Source organism: Copadichromis virginalis, linkage group LG17, assembly GCF_057382275.1.
Source record: "Copadichromis virginalis isolate Kocher_CV1m ecotype Utaka linkage group LG17, C_Virginalis_male_GT1.1, whole genome shotgun sequence".
In the NCBI taxonomy this organism is placed as follows: domain Eukaryota; kingdom Metazoa; phylum Chordata; class Actinopteri; order Cichliformes; family Cichlidae; genus Copadichromis; species Copadichromis virginalis.
In genome coordinates, this window is record NC_140634.1 from 36,486,094 (window position 1) to 36,507,766 (window position 21,673).

General features: G+C 41.4%; 1 protein-coding gene across 1 annotated transcript in view; it reads right to left on the reverse strand.

Moving 5' to 3' along the window:
• Positions 1 to 813: 813 nt before the first annotated feature.
• The window catches only part of celsr1a (cadherin EGF LAG seven-pass G-type receptor 1a), a 98,270-nt gene continuing 77,410 nt past the window's right edge, over positions 814 to 21,673 (reverse strand). Inside the window, exons 17-36 of the mRNA XM_085436064.1 lie at positions 20,965 to 21,066; positions 19,178 to 19,272; positions 18,841 to 19,050; positions 18,476 to 18,659; positions 18,243 to 18,386; positions 17,979 to 18,162; positions 17,674 to 17,841; positions 17,441 to 17,567; positions 17,144 to 17,344; positions 13,160 to 13,334; positions 12,483 to 12,595; positions 11,516 to 11,595; positions 11,280 to 11,406; positions 11,028 to 11,153; positions 9,867 to 9,994; positions 5,681 to 5,781; positions 5,432 to 5,572; positions 3,636 to 3,902; positions 3,193 to 3,556; positions 814 to 2,423 (exon numbers count right to left, since the gene is read on the reverse strand). Of these exons, the coding sequence (XP_085292190.1) occupies positions 2,399 to 2,423; positions 3,193 to 3,556; positions 3,636 to 3,902; positions 5,432 to 5,572; positions 5,681 to 5,781; positions 9,867 to 9,994; positions 11,028 to 11,153; positions 11,280 to 11,406; positions 11,516 to 11,595; positions 12,483 to 12,595; positions 13,160 to 13,334; positions 17,144 to 17,344; positions 17,441 to 17,567; positions 17,674 to 17,841; positions 17,979 to 18,162; positions 18,243 to 18,386; positions 18,476 to 18,659; positions 18,841 to 19,050; positions 19,178 to 19,272; positions 20,965 to 21,066 (3,062 nt within the window). The 3' untranslated portion in view covers positions 814 to 2,398. The remainder of the gene's footprint in view (positions 2,424 to 3,192; positions 3,557 to 3,635; positions 3,903 to 5,431; positions 5,573 to 5,680; positions 5,782 to 9,866; positions 9,995 to 11,027; positions 11,154 to 11,279; positions 11,407 to 11,515; positions 11,596 to 12,482; positions 12,596 to 13,159; positions 13,335 to 17,143; positions 17,345 to 17,440; positions 17,568 to 17,673; positions 17,842 to 17,978; positions 18,163 to 18,242; positions 18,387 to 18,475; positions 18,660 to 18,840; positions 19,051 to 19,177; positions 19,273 to 20,964; positions 21,067 to 21,673) is intronic.

Below are 21,673 nucleotides of genomic sequence, written 5' to 3' on the forward strand. Positions count from 1 at the left end.
TGACCTTTTGACCCTAGAACTGAAGAAGCTCCTCGGATGAAAGGTGAAACGTCTTCAAGCAACTTAAAGAAGTCCAGACACTTTTCTTTCCAAGCTCCTTAGATAACGATTGGATAAACATTGCCTGGTCCGAATTGTCTCGATTTTTGCTGCAACAGAAATCGTCATAATTGGCATAAACATCATGAAAAAATTGATTCATCCTGCCTTGCATCAACAGTTTAGGCTAGTAATCGTGGCGTAATGGTGTGGGGGACATTTTCTGGCATTCCTTGGGCTCTTTAGCTCTCTGTAGTCCATCCTGCTTCCAGCAGGATAAGGCACCATGCCGCAAAGCTGAAATCATGTCAAACTGGTTTCTTGAGCACAACGATGAACACACTGTACTTTGTTGGCCTCCACAGTCATCAGTTTTCAACCCAATAGAACACCTTTGGGATGTGGTGGCATCATGGATGTGTAGCCAAGAAATCTGCAGAAACTGTGTGATGATGTCATGTTAATATAGACTAAAACCTCTGAGGAATGATGAATCTGTAAGTGAAAGGGAGCCCAACCTGGTACTAGCATGGTGGAACTAATAAAGTGGCCAGCAAGAATATATCATGTCATACAAATGTGCGTAAAACTGGGAGCTCAGACCTTAAACCTAAGTGTAGAACTATGAAATGAGTAACTTCCAGTTTGTGTTACTCATCATTTGTTAAACCGCTAAACGTTGATGTTACCACATTTGCTTGACTGGTGCACATGTTTGAACCAGCCATGCTCCCTTCCGTCAAACAGACACGCTAAGACAACGCAATTTAAAAATTCATCATGTCATTGCTTTTTAATTTTACAGTCATACAATCTTTTTTTGTTTCTTTCCAGTGTCTCAAAACCATAAAAAATAAATATACATTATGTTACAAAACATTTCCAGTGTCTCAGATTATACAAAAACACACATCTTATCAACAGCATTGATTACATAAGGGCAAAACACTGGGCGTGTACAGGATGTAAGGTACAAAGGCATTTAGCGACTGTACATTGTAAAATGACCTTTTACTAGCTGCATAATGCTTCAGAGCTGCTGTCATTTTGAGTTTTAACCCACATTTGAAAACTTAGCGATTAAAAGGCAGCATCAATTACGCAATTTCTGAACAGACCCGCTTAGTCTGTTTCTTACTTTTACACTACGAAAGATCAACAAATGGCTTTTTTAAATTTTATTTTAAAGATTCTGCACTAAAACGGAGTTAAACCGAGCTGACGGCCAACTCTAATCTGCTTATTCACCAGATCTCATGACTTTGGTAACCAGGAGTGTGTCTTGCATTGGATAAACAGGCTCGACAAACACTGGAAAACAAGGCTTCAGGTTCACAGTGCTCCAACTGCAAAGCTGAGTTTTCAGCAGAGGAGGAATTCCTCTTCATTCCACATAATTAAAGTTCATTTACACCGTACTCTTGCATGTGTGCATGCACTCAAACACAACAGCAGCAGCCTGTGAATGCACCGCCGTAGAGTGGAAGTCCACTGTAGCCTTTTACAGTATTGTGTGAGCTTGTAAGGCCTCGATGCAGCATGAAGGCACGCGGCGCATATTTGTTGTTCTCTGACTGTTAGACCGGCGTACGATGTGATTTGTTCTTTTTTTTCACTACTGCTTTCTTGCTAAAACTGACATAGAAAATAGATCATTTCTTCTTCACTTTTTAAAATTATCTACATGTTACTTACACTCTAAATACACTGCACCGAGAGGCTGTGGAAGCCTTTCTTTAATTAAAACAAAAAAGAAGAGCACTTTGTGTTTCATAGCTCTGCCCAGCATGAACTGTGTCAGACATCTGAGGGACCTGCAGTCTTTGAAATCATTTTGGATTACAACTGTGACGGTACCAGCCTTTAGAGGTTCGTGAACAGTGATTATTACATCTGACACTTTGCTAACTTCACCTAAAGAAACAGAACATATTGATGTGCTCCTCGCCAACACTAGAGAAGAGCTTCATGTTAGGGCCCACAATGCATTCTGGGTGTCATTCTTCATCTTCCGACTCTTCCTAATGATTTCCATTAGTGGTTTTGGCACACGTGGCTCAACCGTGTCTTTACACAGTCCAGCACAGCGTTCCCTTTGTTATCGCTCACATCTCTGCTTATTTTCTCATCTAAGGCAGTCCTAACGTCTGCAATTAATACTGCTCGCCCGAGAAAGGAAACATGACGGGAGCGGCGATGCTGACAGGATCAGGCTTCTCTTCATCCATCCTTTAACACCTCTCCATCTTGCAACTTTTCCTTTCATGTTCCTCGACTCTTGGTCCCCTCAGCCCCGACCTGGCAGGTTGTTTAGCTCCTCCTCTCATAAAGGCAGGCTGGTCTGGGTTTGCCTAACAGGTCAGATCGAAGTCTCGTTACTGCCACTGTTAACAGAGGGGAACAAAAGGACAGGAGGGAGAGGAGAGGGAGGGGGATGCAAAGAGAAAGAAAAGAGGGGAACATGCAAGGTAAAATGAGTGCAGGGATGCGGGAGGGTCCTCATGCAGCATTTAATCAGGATGGTCGCAGTATTTCATGCTCGAGTTAAAGGAATATAGTCATTAAGAGGATTGTTAACACATTTACAGTTTAAAAACCAGGATAGCTTTATCCCAGTTATACTGGACATAAGGGTGCCATCAGTTTTCTCAACTTACTCGCAACAACAAAGCCTTTATGATGCATGCAATATTGCATTAGTTGGCACTGTGATCAGCTTGATTGTTGCTCATTTAACTGTAAATAGTGCTTGCTTGCAAGGTTTTTAAACTTCTACGAACACTGTTAAACTGATTTCGAATCTTTTATTTGTTGGACACACGCTCAGGTGTACTGAGCGGCACCGTTAGTGAGACCTCTCAGTTTCACATACTTGAGGCGTAAGGGTGCTCTGTAGAAAACTGCTCAACATCAATTTCTAGGGGGTTAGACAAAGTGCTCCACATTTAAAATGTCAGTCACAATAGGGCCACACTCGTTTGTGTAAAACTGTCATGGCAGCACCTCGGCAGTTCTGTAAAACTTGCAAGCGTCTACAGTCACGGGGAGTCTGCAGCAACTTCCAGAAATCACACTGCAGTTTCCCCTGGAACTGCATGTATTAGTCACTACTGTTGCCATTAGTGCTAAAAACAAGCAGTATTCTTTTCTTACTCTGAGTCTGACTCATTGCCTCCGTTGACCGTCCCAGACTTCAAGTGCATGGCAACTCCGCCATTTGTCTCCCGGTAGATACCCCCTGGAGGAATCTGAGGTCGTGGGGCGACAGGCGGTTTGATGGGGGAGCCGCTCTCGTGGTTGCCGAGTCGGCTTCCTTCGTTGGCTTCCAACGAAGGCGTCCGGGACGACGGGGTCATGATGTTGACGGAGGGAGGGGCTGGGGAGGTGGTGTTGTTGTTGTTGGGGGGAGGGGAGGTGATGGTGGGCGAGTTGTAGTCGCTCAGCTTCTCCCTCAGACGATTCTTCATGTTCTTGTCGGTCAGCGGAGGAGGGTAGCTGATCTTATTCTTCAAGATGCCTGAGTGAGACGAGTGATTTGTGTGAGCAGGCGTGACATAAAGTCGATTCAGATCGGCTCTAAACACCTCTCCCCTCACCTTTTCTCTGCTCTGGCTGGTGGTTGCTGTTAGGCTGACTGGCAGGCGCTGAGTCTTTCATACTGGTAGGAGTCTGTCTCTCTCTCTCCTGCAGAGCCTCCCTCTCTCTTTCACCAACGTGGTTGAGCTTGTTCTCTGGGTGCAGCTCCACGTTCACCTTGGTCTCCACCCTCAGCCTCTCTGTCCCACCGGGGTCCTCGCTGTCACTGGCTGTAATGGCATCTGTTGGCCAGTAAGGCTTCACGTGATTAGATGTTGATTGCCCTGCTGAGAAGGGAAGAGAAAACTTCAATTTAATTCAACATCATATGAAGAAAAAGTGTTCATTAGAGCAAAAAGATGATATCTTAAAGGCACAGTCGATCATTTTTTGATAATTTAACAGAAAAAAACAATTCTACGAGGGCAATCCCAAAAGTAAGGTCTCCTATTATTTTAGAAATACAAACAACCATTTATTTTCCATAATATTTACCTAATTTTAAAGCTTGAAGACTTATTTATTTCTATAAATAATCGCTGTTTCGGTCGATGCATTTTTGTAAACGCTGCGGCAGTCATACCCTTGTAGGGTGGGGTGGGTGATGAAGTTCCAACCAAAGTTTTGCAGGAGAGCGACAGTTTGAGCAACGTGTGGACGCGTGGTGTTGTGGAGAATACTTACGCCCTTGCTCAGCATTCATCTTCTCTGGTTCTGAAATGCCCTTCTCAGATTTTCCCAGTACCTGTCAGCATGTATTGTGGTCCCAACAGGCAGGAAGTAAACCAACAATACCACCTTTTGGTCCCAAAACACAGATGCGCACTGTGCGTAAGCATTCTCCACAACACCGCGTGACGGTTTGCTCAAACTGTAACATCTCCTGCAAAACTTTGGTTGGAACTTCATCACCCACCCACCCTACAGTCCAGACTTCGCACCCAGTGAGTACGACCTGTTCCCAAAGTTGAAAGAACATTTGTCCGGAAGGCGATTCTGTGGCGGCGGCTAGCGGGTATGACATGGGCATTGTATAACTGTCACAGAGTCTACAAAAATTTATAGACCGAAATAGCCATTATGTAGAAAAATAAACAAGCCTTTAAAATTTAAAATGATGTAAATATTATGGAAAATAAGCTGTTGTTTGTATTTCTAAAATAATAGGAGCCCTTACTTTTGGGTTTGCCCTCCTATAACAATGAAGAATGCTCATAAATTATTAAATTATTAAAGTGAAAGCAAACTAGTTCTCACAAAATGTCATAAAATACGCAAGCTTATTTGTGTCCAAGTTACATGTACTTCAAAGAGAGTTTCACAAGTGCCAGCTAACAGCAGCTAACAGAGGCTAAGAGGAGCTAACAGAGGCTAAGAGGAGCTAACAGAGGCTAACAGCATCACTTACCAACAAAAAAGTTGCTCAAAAATCCTCAAAAACTCACCTCAGTATCACTGTCGTTGGACAAAAGTGAACTTCACTGATTTATATCAGACTCCTTTCAAAAAGTTTTACAGTCTTGCTCAGAGAAAATAAATGTGGACACTTTTCACCCTGCATTGACAGCTGAGGTAAACAATAGACTAACTGACAGCCTACACAGTTACTTTGTACACTACAGATGGTTTTAAGGTGACAAGGGGTAAAAACGTATTACGGCAAAATATATAATTAACCACATCTAATTTTTATTTCCCAATTTATTGCCGATGTAACAGAACTCAGCTGACAGTAATCTGCAATCAACTGAATCTTCTGCAATCTGTAGTGGGGAGAATTTTACACGCTGTAACTTTAAGAGACTTGTGCATTTACCTTTTGGAGTGCTGTGAAGAGGCCTCTCGTTGTTCCACTTTGGCTTGACATCAATATCATTATCCTCGCTGTCGGAGGAGTGGGAGGAGGCATAGGAGGAGCTGTGTTCATCTACTGAAAGCTCGCTGTCTGAGTCAGAGTCTAATTGAAGAAATGATGGCGAAACAGACCAGTGAACAAATACAGTACATCAGTAAAACAGACCTGGAAATGAAACATTGGAAATGCAATTCAATATAAAAAGCTTACCATCTCCTTTGGTGCCATTTCTATGGAACAGAGGTCCATCCAGGTCCGTGTGGCCTTTAGCTGTTCCTGAAGAGCCACTGGGCTTCTGACCAGACTCCTCCCTAGAAAAACCAAGGACGGCATAGGCAGGCAAGAGAGAAACAGGAGCAGATGAACAGAGGTGTAGATTTAGAGGAGACACAGAGGGGAAGTACATCATTGCTGGAAGTTAATTCAAGCCCCAACTTGTGGTTTTACACAACTGATGTTTAACAGCTGATGCAGCAGACATCTCTCATTACAAAACATCTGGTACTGTTGATTGCCTTGACACAGACAAAGCGAATATGACATTTAGTTTGTGTGTGCTGCTGTTTGTCTAATGTCAGAAAGTCCCAGCTTGATCATTAATACTGAAAAAAATCGAATACAGGTTTACCCTCTCTTCATCAGTTACCGGTCGTGGTATAATTATTGCAAGAATTCAGAATTTTAGCATGTTTAGTAATCATTTAATGGATCAAAATGACAAATGGGTTACGTTTTTCTCTCCTCTCCCGTCCTCTCTGTCTGAAGCCGTTTATTCCAGGTTGGAATGAGAACTTGGCTGGAGGGCAAAAACTGCTACTAGAGACTCTGACCTGTCTGATGGCTGATCTAAGAGAAGCTTCTGGAAGCAGCTGAAGACGTGCCAACAGCTCCAGGGAAGAGGTATGCACGTCTACATTACATTCCTACCTCAACAGGTATAATTCCATCCCCCCTTCGTTTCTGCTTTTTTCTTTCCACATCTCTCCATTATTTTTCTCCTCTTCGTCTCTTTATAGTTTCCCCACTTTTTGCTCTCTTATCTGCTTCTTTCTACGCCTCACCTACAGACAGCTCGCCACATTTCTTCCCCCACAGCGTTACTACTCTTATTGACCCTAGAGTCAGCTCTTATTACCCAGATGACAGCTTTACGGGCTAGGCGTACAGTCAGACGAAAGTGTGATACTGTAAAGCGCTTAAAAACACCAGGTATATGAAACACAAGCCTACTGTAATGAAAGCATGTCAGTGAACACTGAACAGATACAGCTTGTAGAAGAGGGGAGATTAGCTTAAGATGACAAACATCTATATTTTGGCGCAGATTCATCTTTCAATGTCAACCTTTATAGATATATCAAGAACACACCTGTCACACAGTCAAACTTAGCTTTCTGATTTAGCTGTACTGCTCAAGATCAAACATGCTAGTAGTCTGTAGCTAGCTTGGACCACAAAGCTATATAATTATTATTGTGATGTATTAATGTTATGTCTTTAGTAAGTTCAGTTTGAAGTACAATAATTTCCAGCAAATTTCAACTGCAGAACATTGCAATAACGCATGTATTTAGAAATACCAAGCTAAAATTTTACTAGCTAAACCGGTGTTACTTTAGCAACATATGTAAAACTAATGGAGTTGGCAAGAACACCGTGACAGTTAAATTTTGAGATTAAATTTCATTCAGTCTTATCATCTTATACCAACATGTTCTCACTCCCAAAGCGCCAGGTGACAAATCTTCAGTATATTACGCTTCTGGGCACCGAACACGTCCCCATATTATGAGATTGATGAAACATGAGAACCGTTTGGAATGAATCCACACATGTACGTTTTACTTACAGTGGGGCAAAAAAGTATTTAGTCAGCCACCGATTGTGCAAGTTCCCCCACTTAAAATGATGACAGAGGTCAGTAATTTGCACCAGAGGTGCACTTCAACTGTGAGAGACAGAATGTGAAAAAAAAAATCCATGAATCCACATGGTAGGATTTGTAAAGAATTTATTCGTAAATTAGGGTGGAAAATAAGTATTTGGTCAATAACAAAAATACAACTCAATGCTTTGTAACATAACCTTTGTTGGCAATAACAGAGGTCAAATGTTTACTATAGGTCTTTACCAGGTTTGCACACACAGTAGCTGGTATTTTGGCCCATTCCTCCATGCAGATCTTCTCGAGAGCAGTGATGTTTTGGGGCTGTCGCCGAGCAACACGGACTTTCAACTCCCGCCACAGATTTTCTATGGGGTTGAGGTCTGGAGACTGGCTAGGCCACTCCAGGACTTTCAAATGCTTCTTACGGAGCCACTCCTTTGTTGCCCGGGCGGTGTGTTTTGGATCATTGTCATGTTGGAAGACCCAGCCTCGTTTCATCTTCAAAGTTCTCACTGATGGAAGGAGGTTTTGGCTCAAAATCTCACGATACATGGCCCCATTCATTCTGTCCTTAACACGGATCAGTCGTCCTGTCCCCTTGGCAGAAAAACAGCCCCATAGCATGATGTTTCCACCCCCATGCTTCACAGTAGGTATGGTGTTCTTGGGATGCAACTCAGTATTCTTCTTCCTCCAAACACGACGAGTTGAGTTTATACCAAAAAGTTCTACTTTGGTTTCATCTGACCACATGACATTCTCCCAATCCTCTGCTGTATCATCCATGTGCTCTCTGGCAAACTTCAGACGGGCCTGGACATGCACTGGCTTCAGCAGCGGAACACGTCTGGCACTGCGGGATTTGATTCCCTGCCGTTGTAGTGTGTTACTGATGGTGACCTTTGTTACTTTGGTCCCAGCTCTCTGCAGGTCATTCACCAGGTCCCCCCGTGTGGTTCTGGGATCTTTGCTCACCGTTCTCATGATCATTTTGACCCCACGGGATGCGTGGAGCCCCAGATCAAGGGAGGTTATCAGTGGTCTTGTATGTCTTCCATTTTCTGATGATTGCTCCCACAGTTGATTTTTTCACACCAAGCTGCTTGCCTATTGTAGATTCACTCTTCCCAGTCTGGTGCAGGTCTACAATACTTTTCCTGGTGTCCTTCGAAAGCTCTTTGGTCTTGGCCATGGCGGAGTTTGGAGTCTGACTGTTTGAGGCTGTGGACAGGTGTCTTTTATACAGATGATGAGTTCAAACAGGTGCCATTCATACAGGTAACGAGTGGGGGACAGAAAAGCTTCTTACAGAAGACGTTACAGGTCTGTGAGAGCCAGAGATTTTCCTTGTTTGAGGTGACCAAATACTTATTTTCCACCCTAATTTACGAATAAATTCTTTACAAATCCTACCATGTGGATTCATGGATTTTTCTTTCACATTCTGTCTCTCACAGTTGAAGTGTACCTCTGGTGCAAATTACTGACCTCTGTCATCATTTTAAGTGGGGGAACTTGCACAATCGGTGGCTGACTAAATACTTTTTTGCCCCACTGTAAATCGTTTTGTAAAACACTATCTAACGTCATTAAAGTGGTGGTTAAGGTTAGGGATAAGGTTAGGGTTAGGGCTGGAATACATGGCTGGAACGTCTATTACCACGGGATGGTCGTTCTACTGGATTTCATCCACAATCCGGCGGGTAGCATAGGAACGCGGAAAGTCGGCTTTTGCGTTCTCATGGAAATCAACAAATCCCCAGTATATTACATCTCAGGAGTGAGAATGGGCTCCTTATACATAAACTCTAAAGCACATGGACTCTGTCTCCTCTGTGCTTAAAACTAACGTGAAGTACAATAGAAAAGAAAGCTTTACACATTTTGGCAGCACCTACAGTGGTGTGAAAAAAGATTTATGTCTAATTTTTTGTATATTTGTCATGCTTATGTTTTAGATCAAAGAAATTTTAATATCAGACAAAGATAAATTGAGTAAATACAAAAGGCAGATTTTGAATCATGATTTCTTTTATTAGGTTTGGCTTATTTCCCTTAATAAATCCACTCATCATTTGAAAACTGCATTTTGCATTTACTTGTACCACATCAAATTTCACATAAGCAATAGTAGAATCTAATCATCTAATTTAATAACACAGTAATATGGAGGAATATATGTCTATTTGTGTGCATTTAGTTTTTTGCAAACAGGCCATGCATTGGCAAATGTCAGTAAAATTTTCATGCAGAAGGTGCCAATATGTGGCAGAATGCATGTGGTGTAAGAAACAAGATACCTTTGGAGAATAAGGGTGGACAGGGCGTGTATATACTTATGCAGCGCGTGTGTGTGTGTGATGCAGTAAGGTGTGTTAGTCAGTGTGAGACTTCTGCATCTCAGACATGCAAAAAGGGCACCAAAGAAAGAAATCTGAAAGGAATACCAAGACACGCTCATCACACAGCAGAGTGCAAAAAGCCATGCAGTCAGTCAGCGTGTTGTACCTGAGTGTGTAAGCCAGGTAGCTACTGCGGCTCTTGGCTGACCTGTCCAGTGAGACGGTAGACTCGCCAATGCCTGAACGGTACACTGCGCCGTCCTCTGTGTACATGTTGTTGCAGTTGAGAGAGCGCTGAAGATGGAGGAATATAACAAAGGTTATATTTTAAACAAGAGCTATGTGACCGAAAACCAAATTAAACAAAAGAGCATATAAAGAAATAAGAAACAATGTTGAATAACTTGATGAAATCTTAAAGATACATATTTAAATGTATCGATATATATGTATAGGGATGGGGATTGAGAAGAATTCAGCAATTCCATTATTGATATCACTTATCGATTCTCATTGGCGCCATTTTGAGAGAAACCACCATTGCTAAGGAGCAATAAAGAAATTACATTCATTCAAATGGATTGCATGCTGTGGTTTGAATGTTTGTTGAGGTACTTCCCCTCTTTGTTGGAGCCATTACTTAAAAAAACCAACACAAATCTCTTATGAGGACACACATCTCTAATAAAAAGCTGACTGCACAAAGCCAAGATGTAAACCAGCACAAAAGAGCGATCTCCATAGTGACACTGCTTTAGAAACGTGAACAGGTAGAAAGGGAGCAGCCTGACTGCTCATCTCGTTGTTGCCTGTTGAAGTTAAGGGTCTGGCTGTTGGGGTTGCGATTCATTCAGCTTTCGCTCTAAGTTCTTGGCTAGCTTAGCATCAGCATGCTGACGGCAGATGCTTATAAAGAACCGAAGTTGTGTTAGCAGCATTATGCAGTTGTTTCTGTCCTGGATGCAGTTTTCCACTTTACCATTTATCTCGTCCTTTAGTGCAACAAAAATAAAATAAATGTCCACATTACCAGAGGCCTGGTAATGAACTAATAATTTGATTCAGGTGTGTTGACCCAGGGTGAGATCTAAAACCTGTAGGACACCGGCCCTTGAAGCCTGGAGTTGGACACTCCTGCTCTATACTGAGTCGCTTTTTTCCTCCTCTGATACTTGAACTGAAATCAGCTGATTGTAGTGTGAGTGCAACTGATGAGTGCGATCAGTAGGCAGGCATGCCAACTGCTAACCGGTTTTCCACAAGAACTGGTTCTCGATTCCCATCCCTACTATATGCATGTATATAAAGTAAATGTTTGTTCACTTACTGTTAGCAAAGAGCCCCTTGTGGTGCTGGACTCGTCTTGTATGCTCTTCTTTCCTTTGAAGATGTTCTTGAGGTTTTTCCTCACCTCTTTGTTGAAGACCACATGGAACAAGAAAATGAAGACTCCCTGAAAAAAAGCAGGAGAACGTATGTATGTATTGCTGAGGAGAGTAAATAATCAAATGTGAATTGTTTTCAAAAGTGTGTGTGGATTATCTGTGCATCCAGAGCTCAGTGTGGGGTTAGCAGATACCTGCAAGCAGCTGAAGACAGCAAACAGGTAATGGAAAGTCATTACATTGCTGTTGACTGCCATTAGACCGAGCAGCCAGGTGGCACTGATGAGCACCAGAAGGAGGAAGGCCATACGTAGGGCAGGACTGCGTTGGGAAACATAAAAGTTTTAATAATGGTATAAAAAGACAAACTCAAGGTAGCAACTGGATCCTTTGATGTATGTGAAATGGCTAATGTGATGTGGGAACCTACATAGCTCCTGACTTCTCTACAGCCTTCTGTCTCCGACCACAGGAAGCCTTGGCAGCGAGAACAAAGATCACTATGTTCACCTGTAAGGGGAAGGAAAATATGGAGAATTTGAACTAATATGAATATAAATAAATAAATCTATGAAAAGCTCTTTTTACTCAACTGCTGATTGAGACATAATTAGCGTCTTTTATTATTTTAATGATATGTATGCATTGAGTCCATAGTAACTACATAAATTGCAAAAAAGTGCAATAAACTACAAAAAATTGAAAATCGTTTTTGTTGTTATTACATATATTTCTAGTTAGAGAAATTTAAGAGGTTTATCCCTCAAAACTGTAAATACAAAAAAGTTGTACGAAATAGTTTCTAGCCACAGGAAACTTATTTTGAGTGTCTTCATAGTTTTATTTTTGAGATACACCAATTTTTATATACTACAGGAAAACACAAAAATAAATATTATAATGCAAATTTGCAAAAACACAGCATGTGCATCAAAATAAACTATTTCCAGCAGTGCAATTTGAGTTCTAAGCATCCCAGAAACGATACAGGAAAGCACAAAGTCAAACATGACTTTTAAAAAACACCAATATAGCCTTATAAGGTTCTGAAGGAAAAAAACAACTACATTCTCCATGAAAATTATGTCACTTCCGGTTTCGGGCAGGTAATGGCGGACATGCAATAGTTCGTGCTGACGTCTATTCCAACATAGGAAGTGTTACAAACAACTGATCGGATCGGCAAAGCGTGTTTCTGGAATGGATGTGGAAGGAAACCGTGACCTAGGACAAACTGATGGTACAAGATGTAAGTACAACTCCTCCGGTTTGATATGCAAAAAAAATTATTGCGCTAGCTTACGTGGTTGCAGTTCTACTGGGATTTAAAAATAGTTACGCAAAACGGGGCATCCCCGTCACCAGTCTTAAAGGGTTAAAAGAGATATTGGACATACCAGCACGACTACAAAGATGGGCCCTGCAAAGCTCCAGATGAGTGTGTCATGGACAGAAAGCCAACAAAAATCTGGGTTTCCATAACCCTGAGGATCGAGGCCAACTGCCAAACCTACACACAAACACAATGAAAACACAGTGGAGAAATAACATTTTGATCAAATCAGTCTGACTTTATATTATTAAAATATTTTGGATTCTTTTTTTCAGTTACACATCATAATCGCTCACTAATTTTGTCACATTTGGACCTCCGTATATATTTTATATATCTATTTGCCTCTTCCAAAAACATAATCCAAGCATCCAGTGCTGACGAAATCACTATATCACACAGCATCTGGTAAGTGTTTAACAAATTTTATAAAAGTGACACAAGAGTAGCCCTAAAAGGAGGAATCAGACAGAAGGAAAACATATAAACATGACACAAATTGTTTAAATTATATATATATTATTTTTACGCCCTTCTTTTTTTCTCATTTTGACACAATGTGAGCATCTAAGTAACAACCATTTCCTTTTCATTGTTTCTCCTGCTGTCTCATTCAGCGATCTTCCCACAGGGATCATAGCCTTTTCAGAAAAGACGAGTCATGACACGAGTCTCCCGACAATCTGCCATCTCCTATCGCACTGTTGCTTGTCCTGGCGAACATGTGTGAGTGTAACTCACCAGTGATGATAGCCGGTATGCCCCAGCCCATGGCGTAGTAGAACCTCATGTGACCGTAGTTGATGTTCCGCAGCTCGGTCAGCATGCGGTAGATATGCAGCCCCTCCACGAACATCCAGGCAAAGGTGCACATGTAGAAGTAATGGAGGAGGATGGCGATCACGGTGCACACAAACTGCGAGTTTGTAGGACGGGAGAAAAGAAGAGAGTGCCAGACTTTTAGGTACAGAACAGTATCGGCCACTTTGGTTCTGCAGTACCATTAAATCTATATATCAGTGCACGAATCATCCAGCCTTTCAAAATAAGACAATTTTCTGTTTGTTCATCTTTGGATATTCAAGCAGACAACCGGGAAATAAACCATCCAATTTTTGAATATTTTTTAAAATCTTGAAAGCCTTGTCAATAAACTATTCAATTTGTCAAAAAAAGCGATAAATTCGTGAACTGACAGTAAACGTTTTTATGTCACAACGTCTTTTCGTAACACGGCAATGATTCAAACTGTCCCCACATTCCTGTATCTCCCCTCCTCCCATTTTGTGCTGTCTGGTGCTACAGTAGAAGAATGGTGTGTGTCAGTGAATGCTGAGATACGGTGTATTTTACTAATGTTTTGTATTGCTGTGGAGATCAGAGAAGAAGAAGGAGAAACTACTTTGACAGCGTTATAAATCATCCCTGGAGATGGCCCTGGGCACACACCGACAGCATTCCACTGCTCTGATGCACGTTTACCTACACACACACCTAAACTTTGCACGCACACTAGCAAGCGCTTAGCAAATCAAAGAGATGCAAAAAAACCCAAAAACCCCAAAGAGATTAAACTTTCTCTTTTAAGCATCTCCTTGCAGACTTGGCTTCCACTCCACAAAACAATACTCCATAAATATAAAGCAGCATGTGCTTTTACCACCTCATCCCAGTCAAAACATGGTGAGTCAGAACATTTGTACAGACCCAAAGACAAAACTCCCACAACTCCTCTGGCGCCTGTAAACTTACTTGCTTCTCTTTCGCTGTGGTGCATGTGCACATTTGTACTTTAGGGTAGCCACAGTTGAGAAAAGGGCAGTTAGCGATGAATACCGATACTCAAGCCGGTTCTGTCAGTCAAATCCAACTGTAAGCTCAGCAGTACATATGTGTGCATGTGTTTATTTTGACATCTGCAGATATCCTTTTCTTTTAGATTTATAGCAGGTTTATCGAAATGTGAAGGGGCTGCTGAATCACTCGTTGTAGGATTCATTTATGGGACCTAACCTTGAAATACGGGGCTGATTTGACATCTTCTGTCATGTGAATGATGAGGTGTGAGATAGTCGTAAATAAAGCACAAACCACCAGGGCTATGCCTCTTGAACAGGCTTCGCTTTCATCCCCGATTCATTACCACTGCAAGTACTATTCAGAAGCACATGTATATCTGTTTGACAGCTGGGGGTGGTAGTTACAACCCTCCATGGAGTTACAGGACTGACAGTGCGTCTCCCGATGCCTTGGGTTAAAACATCTGGTTTAACCAGACTACGTAAAGCTGACTCATTAACCTTTAACATGTTGTACTTACAAGGGTTAAGCTTTGAGGTGCTAGTTGTCCTTTTGAGCTGCTACTTATAGGCGGCGCTAGGATCACAAACCAGCACACAGAGATAAGTAAGGCAATGATCTTCTCTAACTCTTGGCTAAAGGGCAAAAAAGTACACCTTTAAATGTATCCTTATAGCTCCCTTTTTAAACCTGATTTCTTCTACTTGTCAATTAAGAGATTAATGGTGTTGTCTGTACCACAGACATTTGAGATTTTTTTATCAAGTAAAAACTAAAGCTGTTTTGGGAAAACCCTTGCCAGGACTTACCACCCTGAGGCCAGCTTTTAGAGACAGGTACCAGTCACAGCACGTCTCCACTACTGGCCCACAGAGGTTTGTGTATGTGTATGTCAACAGACTTCAAAGATATCCGATACCTTTTGATCCTTTACTGTATGTATATGGAACTGAGAGTAGTTACTAGCCATATCAGTGACTAACAAAGGCTTTTAACTCAATTAAGGTAGACTACATCCTCACATAAGATTTATCCAGGAATGGCAGCTCACTAACATGAACTTACACGAGGTTATATTGGAAAAGCAGTTTGGTAAATAGCACATTCCTGACTATTACAGTCATTAGTCGACAATCACAACGCATAATCTGTCAGATAAAGAAAGACTCTCAGGTAGGTCTTGGCCCATTAAGTCTTGTACTGCTCTTGTCAACCCAGCATTAGAGGGCTGCCTGAAGGAAAAACAAATATGGTAAGCTTCATGGAAGCTCTGATGAAGTAAACACCAGAGAGAAAGCTCTTTATCCCGCATCTCAGATGCCCCACACCACTCATGTTTGTAGCATATGACTTCATGGTCTGGTTTTTAGACCATGTACATATGTACTCTATCTTGCTTTACATGGTAACGATCAGAATTTAATCATGGTGTAATTTCTCCACCAGTAGTTTCTTATTATATACTGATCTAATTCACTAAATAAAAGAGAAATGAGCCAGATTCACAGTGTCAAGAGTCTAATCCTAGAAATATTCCTACTGTGTGTCAACCAACCCACCTTTGTAGGGAATACTGAAGTATTCCCTACAAAGGTGTGCAGTTTATTCTTTTAAGTTGTTAAATTGCAGCTGTGTATTTGGGGATGCTGTCTGCCAAATCCTGCACGTATGAAGGGAATCTGTAAAGAAATTACACGCATGGTTCGTTGGCTTTGTAACTGATCGTGCAGCTGCTGTGATGGGCTGTAGAGAGGAGCAGCCACACTCCTGAGTGAAAAGATCCGTTCTAATCTGACAGTGCATCATTCACAAGCTAGAACCTGCAGTCCAGCACGCTGTAAAACACTACACAGAGACATTTTCAAATACGTATTAACTCTTAATCGCAAAGGTTTGCTACTGATCAAAGATTTCCAGATGTGGGTAACAGTGCAGATGACGCTCTGCAGGAAAGGAGAAAAAGCCCATCATCAAAGCAGATTGGGATCTTAGGAATATAGAGGAATGTTTGTTAATTTATATAGCAATGGTATTTTGAGATTATTTCACATTAAATATATGCTCATTTAAGCTGCTATCTTGACAAAAGGTGTCACTACAGCAAACAATCCACATGTTCAGGTGTGTTACACTGGATCCCGTTCATGACACAACCTCATAGGGGATTTGAATCTACAGCTGGAACTAAACCAGCCTACACTATGGAGCCACACACCATTACACACTGCAGTTAAATGGAACAGCTGCGCAAATAATGCTAAATACAGGACAGATTTAATTCTGGCTCGTTAATATCTTTGTATTTCTTGAATTAATCAAATATGTCTGAAGAGGAAAACATGAATCTGAGAATACTGCACACATTAATTTACCATTTTTTTTTTAAAAGCAGTAATTATATATTTAAATTCTCAACTGTTTTAGTTAAAGTCATGGATTCCTGCAAAATCCAGGTCAACTTCAGCAAGAATTCTGTAGCAGAGGTCATTTTTTACCAAAATTCTTAAGCAGAGCTAGCCCATAACAGCTTTTTACCTTAATAACAACAAACAAACGGGGATGCATACACTGTGACATTTATATAGTTCAACTCACCGCTTAGTAATGAATGAAGAATTTGAAAAACTGCTGCTAGTCAATAACTTTTCAATGGTAAGCCAAAAGTAAATGATAATTATAACTAATTATCCAAATATTTAATAAACACTGCTAGCTAAAATGTCCACCTCTAAGAAACTGAAGCAAACTAGAATCGAATCATTGTCATAATTCGCTTCAATTAGGAGAAAGATTATTGTTGATGAAGAAATATTCATATGACATAGGAAGCTCACATGACAGAGCTACAGGACATCTGACAAAGACGGCTGGGAATAACCGTGCAAGATAAAAAACACTTTGCAGGAAAAAAAAAAATGCACTTACCACATTGTCAGTCTGGTTGATGCCCAGGAGGAAGACAAGCTCGGAGAAGAAGAGCGCTGCCACCAGGTTCCTGTGGATGGCGTGGAGGTTGGTACGGAGCCTGCGCAACAGGCACAGCAGGATGAAGGTGATCAGGAGGAGAAACAGGGACACGGAGACTGTGGTGTACGTGACGATCTTCAGAGGCAGGACATCGCCGTGCTGTGGAGAGCAGTTCCAAGACAGCGAGTTGGTGATCAGTAACAACCACTAGGTGTTTTAAAACGAAACTGAAATGAGAGAAGTTTTAAGCTCTACCTCTCTTTTGGAAATGTCCATCAACACAGCAAAACTGGTCATGTGGTTACACTGACAGCTAATGTGGGTGTTGTTCCTGTTGAGCACCTCGCAGCCTTTAGAGGACCAGCCGCCTGTGCCTCCGCTCCTAAACACGCCAACGAACACAAGCACAGGTGAGACCAGTAATGTATACTCTTAAAGCCATGTGAAAACAATTCATTTAACTACAATGTATTTCAAATTTAACTCACCCGACTGAGTGGTCCCAGAACACGCAGACGGGTTTGGTTCGCTCCTCTGTCTCCAGCAGGGTGTACTCCAAGATGACCGGGGGGTCCAGGACGGTAGGAAGAGGCTGACCTTCGCTGTGGATCGTGGCGCTCACGATGGCTGTGTTGATCACCGGACGGTTGGGGACTCTGGAAATACACATTGTACACTAACATTCGCATAAAGTTTTCTCTGCACCTTCTGGTGTTCACCACTTGTTCATTCTGAGCAAGAAGTCAAGCACAATAGCAGTAGATGGCTTTCACAGAGGTCAGCCATAGTTTACCTCAGACTCCTGCGGTCTGCGTCGTATCTTTCAGGAAGGAGCTTTCCCAGCGACTTGTACACTATCACCACAGCAACAGGCAGAGGGGCAGGTGGCTCGAGATGGCGGCGTTTCCTATCTGAAACTGTGTGCTCCTCCTCTAGGACAGCTTCTGTCTGAGCTGGAGGGGCAGGAGTGGGCTCTGCTGATGTCAGAAAGAAAGAAGATGAAGCTTTAAAAGCAGAAAAAAATTTAATCGAGGTCTGATTGAGGCATCGTTCCCACCTTTGTTTCCCTGAGTACCGATATTAAACTGTGGGAAGCGGACAGAAGACCCGAGCTCTTTGGGGTAGGCCTCCTGGATTTCCTGGAAGCGAGGAAATGTTGCCCTCTCTGGATTCGACACATCCAAGTAGTCCACAGTTAGAACTGAAATAAACAGGAGACACAGTAAAGACTTGTGTTATCGTTTTTTTCCCGCAGCTGAAGCACAATTCAATTACAGTTTGGAGACTCACTCATGTTTTCAGTGACGATGGTGAAGGGCTTCAGGTAGGTTTTCCGGACATTCTGTGCCAGCGTGCTCGCGTAGTCCTCAAAGTTTCGGAGCAAATGTGCGGTCCCGCTCTCTGTCCTTTGGATTTGGTCCCAGTGGTCCTTGGTGTTGGGATCCAGTATGGCGCTGCCTGCTCGCACCAAGTTCTGGAAAAAACACAAATTGCCAAGCTACGATTGAAAAAGGAATTTATATATTCAAATAAAAGCAGTAATGGGTAAAGTTGTTCACCCAGTGAGCATCAACCAGTGGAGGGCAGCATGCCACCAGTGTTCCCAGTGCTCACATCATATATATTTTTTATAATAATTAAGTGCATAAGGCTACCTCATTAAACTCTGCATCCTTCATGGCGGTGAGATCAAACCCGGCCTGGCGGCTTTCGTACTGCAGAACATAATTCAGAAGCTGGGCGGCCATCTTCACGTCATTGCCGTAGTAATGTGACGTGTTATTGGTGGCACTTTGAAGCAAACGCACAATGGTCTTGGAGCGTTCGCTGTCCATCCTTGAACTGTTGCGGCGGAGATCGTCATTCTAGAAAAAGAGAGTGGAGGATGTAAAGAGAGGGAGAACGGGCAGGTCAAGGTAGGGAAAAGCTCCTCGGGTTCAGTCTAATAAAAGCCCCTGTCTGCTTTCATGCTTATTTCTGTCTTTTATTCACCAGTTTTTTCAGATGTGTGAAGGCGACGGTGGTGCAGTTGAAGAGCTCAGGTGCCAGCCAGCCCTTCTCATCACTACAGTGGCGGATGGCAGTGCCTGGAAAAGAACAAATAACATAAAAAAACAGAGGACATGGAAATCAATTTCCTCACAACTGTTACCAACACATGAAGAGAGAAGAAAACACTGTGAGGAAATTCTGTTCTATAGCATTAAAATGATGCATTTGTGCAGTTACACAATTAGAGATTTTGCATTGAGGTACAAATTTGCAAAAAGGGGCAAAAAGTGTAAGTGCAATCATGTCAGAACATTTGACTGTTCTACTATGATCACATATTTTCTCGCATACTTTAGAGATTTAGGTTTTATTACGTGTTTGTCCATGTATGTTTTTTAAATAACGTATTTCATATCTTAACTACTTAACAACTTTTTATTGTTGCCTCAAACAGTTTTATTATCTTAAAATACTTTTCTTTCACATGAAATTAGATATGAACTGCATGTTATCTGTTTGTACGGAGGAACGAAACTGACAACATTATAAAACCAAAACAAAATAAACACAATTACATGAATAAATGTATATGCCATTAAATGCATCAAAGGTAATATTAAAAAATCATAGACATTATTGAATGTATAAAATGCTACATAAAAAACTATATAGTTATATAATTATACAGTCCTGTCTTGCTTTTTTCATTTTGTATTTAATTATTCAATATTTGTTTCTAATTTTAATTTGTTTGTATCTTTTAATAGATTAGCTGGAGGCAACTATTTTGTATGGTAACCAGTCAGATAACAGGGACAAACTGACTTCCCAATAGAATAGAATAGAATAGAATTCAACTTTATTGTCATTGCACATGCACAGGTACAGGGCAACGAAATGCAGTAGACTTTGAATAGACTTTGAATAACAGCCTCCTCACTTATATGAAGAATAAATGAAATTTTAAAAAAAAAAAAAAAATGGGTAAAACAAACATAGCAACGCAAAGGGAAAATTATACAGAACATATACATTTAAAATGTCACACTTTATATATTTTAAATAATTTAAAACACATTAATGATCACAACTAATTATACCATTCATTTTTGAACAGCAATTTTTCAGAAATTTATTTCTTAGTTATTTTTTGATTTTGTTAGTTAAGAAAGATTTGACTGGGCTAGTAAGTAGTATTAAGTACTACTAGTAGTATAGTAAGGATACACATTTTTTAAAAAGGCACAGCAAAAAACTCCAATCAGATCGTGATCAGAACTGTTCTGAAGCAGCACTTAAATACCTGATGAATGTAAGACCATTCGTTCCAGTCTCAGTGCTTAAATGTAAAACTACACCAAGTTTTTACAGTCAGGTGGTGTTTGGGAAAGTCTCACTGTTGTAAAGGGAGAAATGCCTGCCACTTGGAGCTAAAGGAGGGCACTGAGCAATGCTCACAAATAAATTCCCTATTGAGTGCTGGGAGACAACAAAAAGGGCACCATGGTGACTGCAGTTACCAAGGGAGTAACCAGGAAAGAGGCAACGTTTTACTGGGACAGGTCACTGACCTCGACTCTTGAGCTCACCTTTCTCATACGCACAGTGAGCAAGAGGAATGGTATCGCCGTCAGCTCTTAATGTACCTGACGTACCTTTACACACAAACCTCTACATGATTGGCTGGTTAAAAAGCTCCTCTGGACTCATGAACCAATCAGGGTGCTTTATTGCTGTGTTGTTAAGCCTTGGAGAGTGAAAGACAGTGTGCAGTTAAAAGTACTCACCAAAAGATCCTTCGGGACATTTCATAGCAGCAGGGCGTCCAAATTTTGTCTTGGGCCACCAGATGCCAGAATCAAAGGCCTTTGGGCAGCCCTCATACACCACTGTGGACAGGAGGGTAAGGCTTAAGAACAGTCTTAAAACACAGTAATTACTTTTTATATTGCACGTGGTATGATGCTTAAACTGGGCCTGCTAAAGACAAATGCCAAACTGAGGTTCAATCAGCTAAAAAACAAAACAAAAAAGCATCGCTTTAAAAGGCAAACGTCCGACCCGGCTGATCCGTTTTAACCACCTTATAAAACAGCCAGACGGAAAAACACACAGAAATTCAACCAAATTAATCCTGCAGAGCTGTTGCACAAGCTGCAAGACATAATTCATGTCAGCGTATTTGACAGCCAGGACAAACCAGATTTGGACCTGCAAGCTTGCACAAGCTATGATACATAACTTAGCCAGTGTACTTACTCCAAGCTTCTCCATTAAATACAATAAGAATAATTAAAATAAGGAGTGGTTGAAGGTCTTTTTTTTTTTTAAACCAAATTAACTGTGAAGCTGTGTTTAGTCCAGAACAGATATTGTGGCATGAGGTCTATTAAAGGCAGCTACATCTTAGAGTCTTATGAATCTGAAAAAACGCACTAAATAATTGCTACGATGCCTTCCAGTCAGGTTTTAGACAGAACCACAGCACTGAATCCG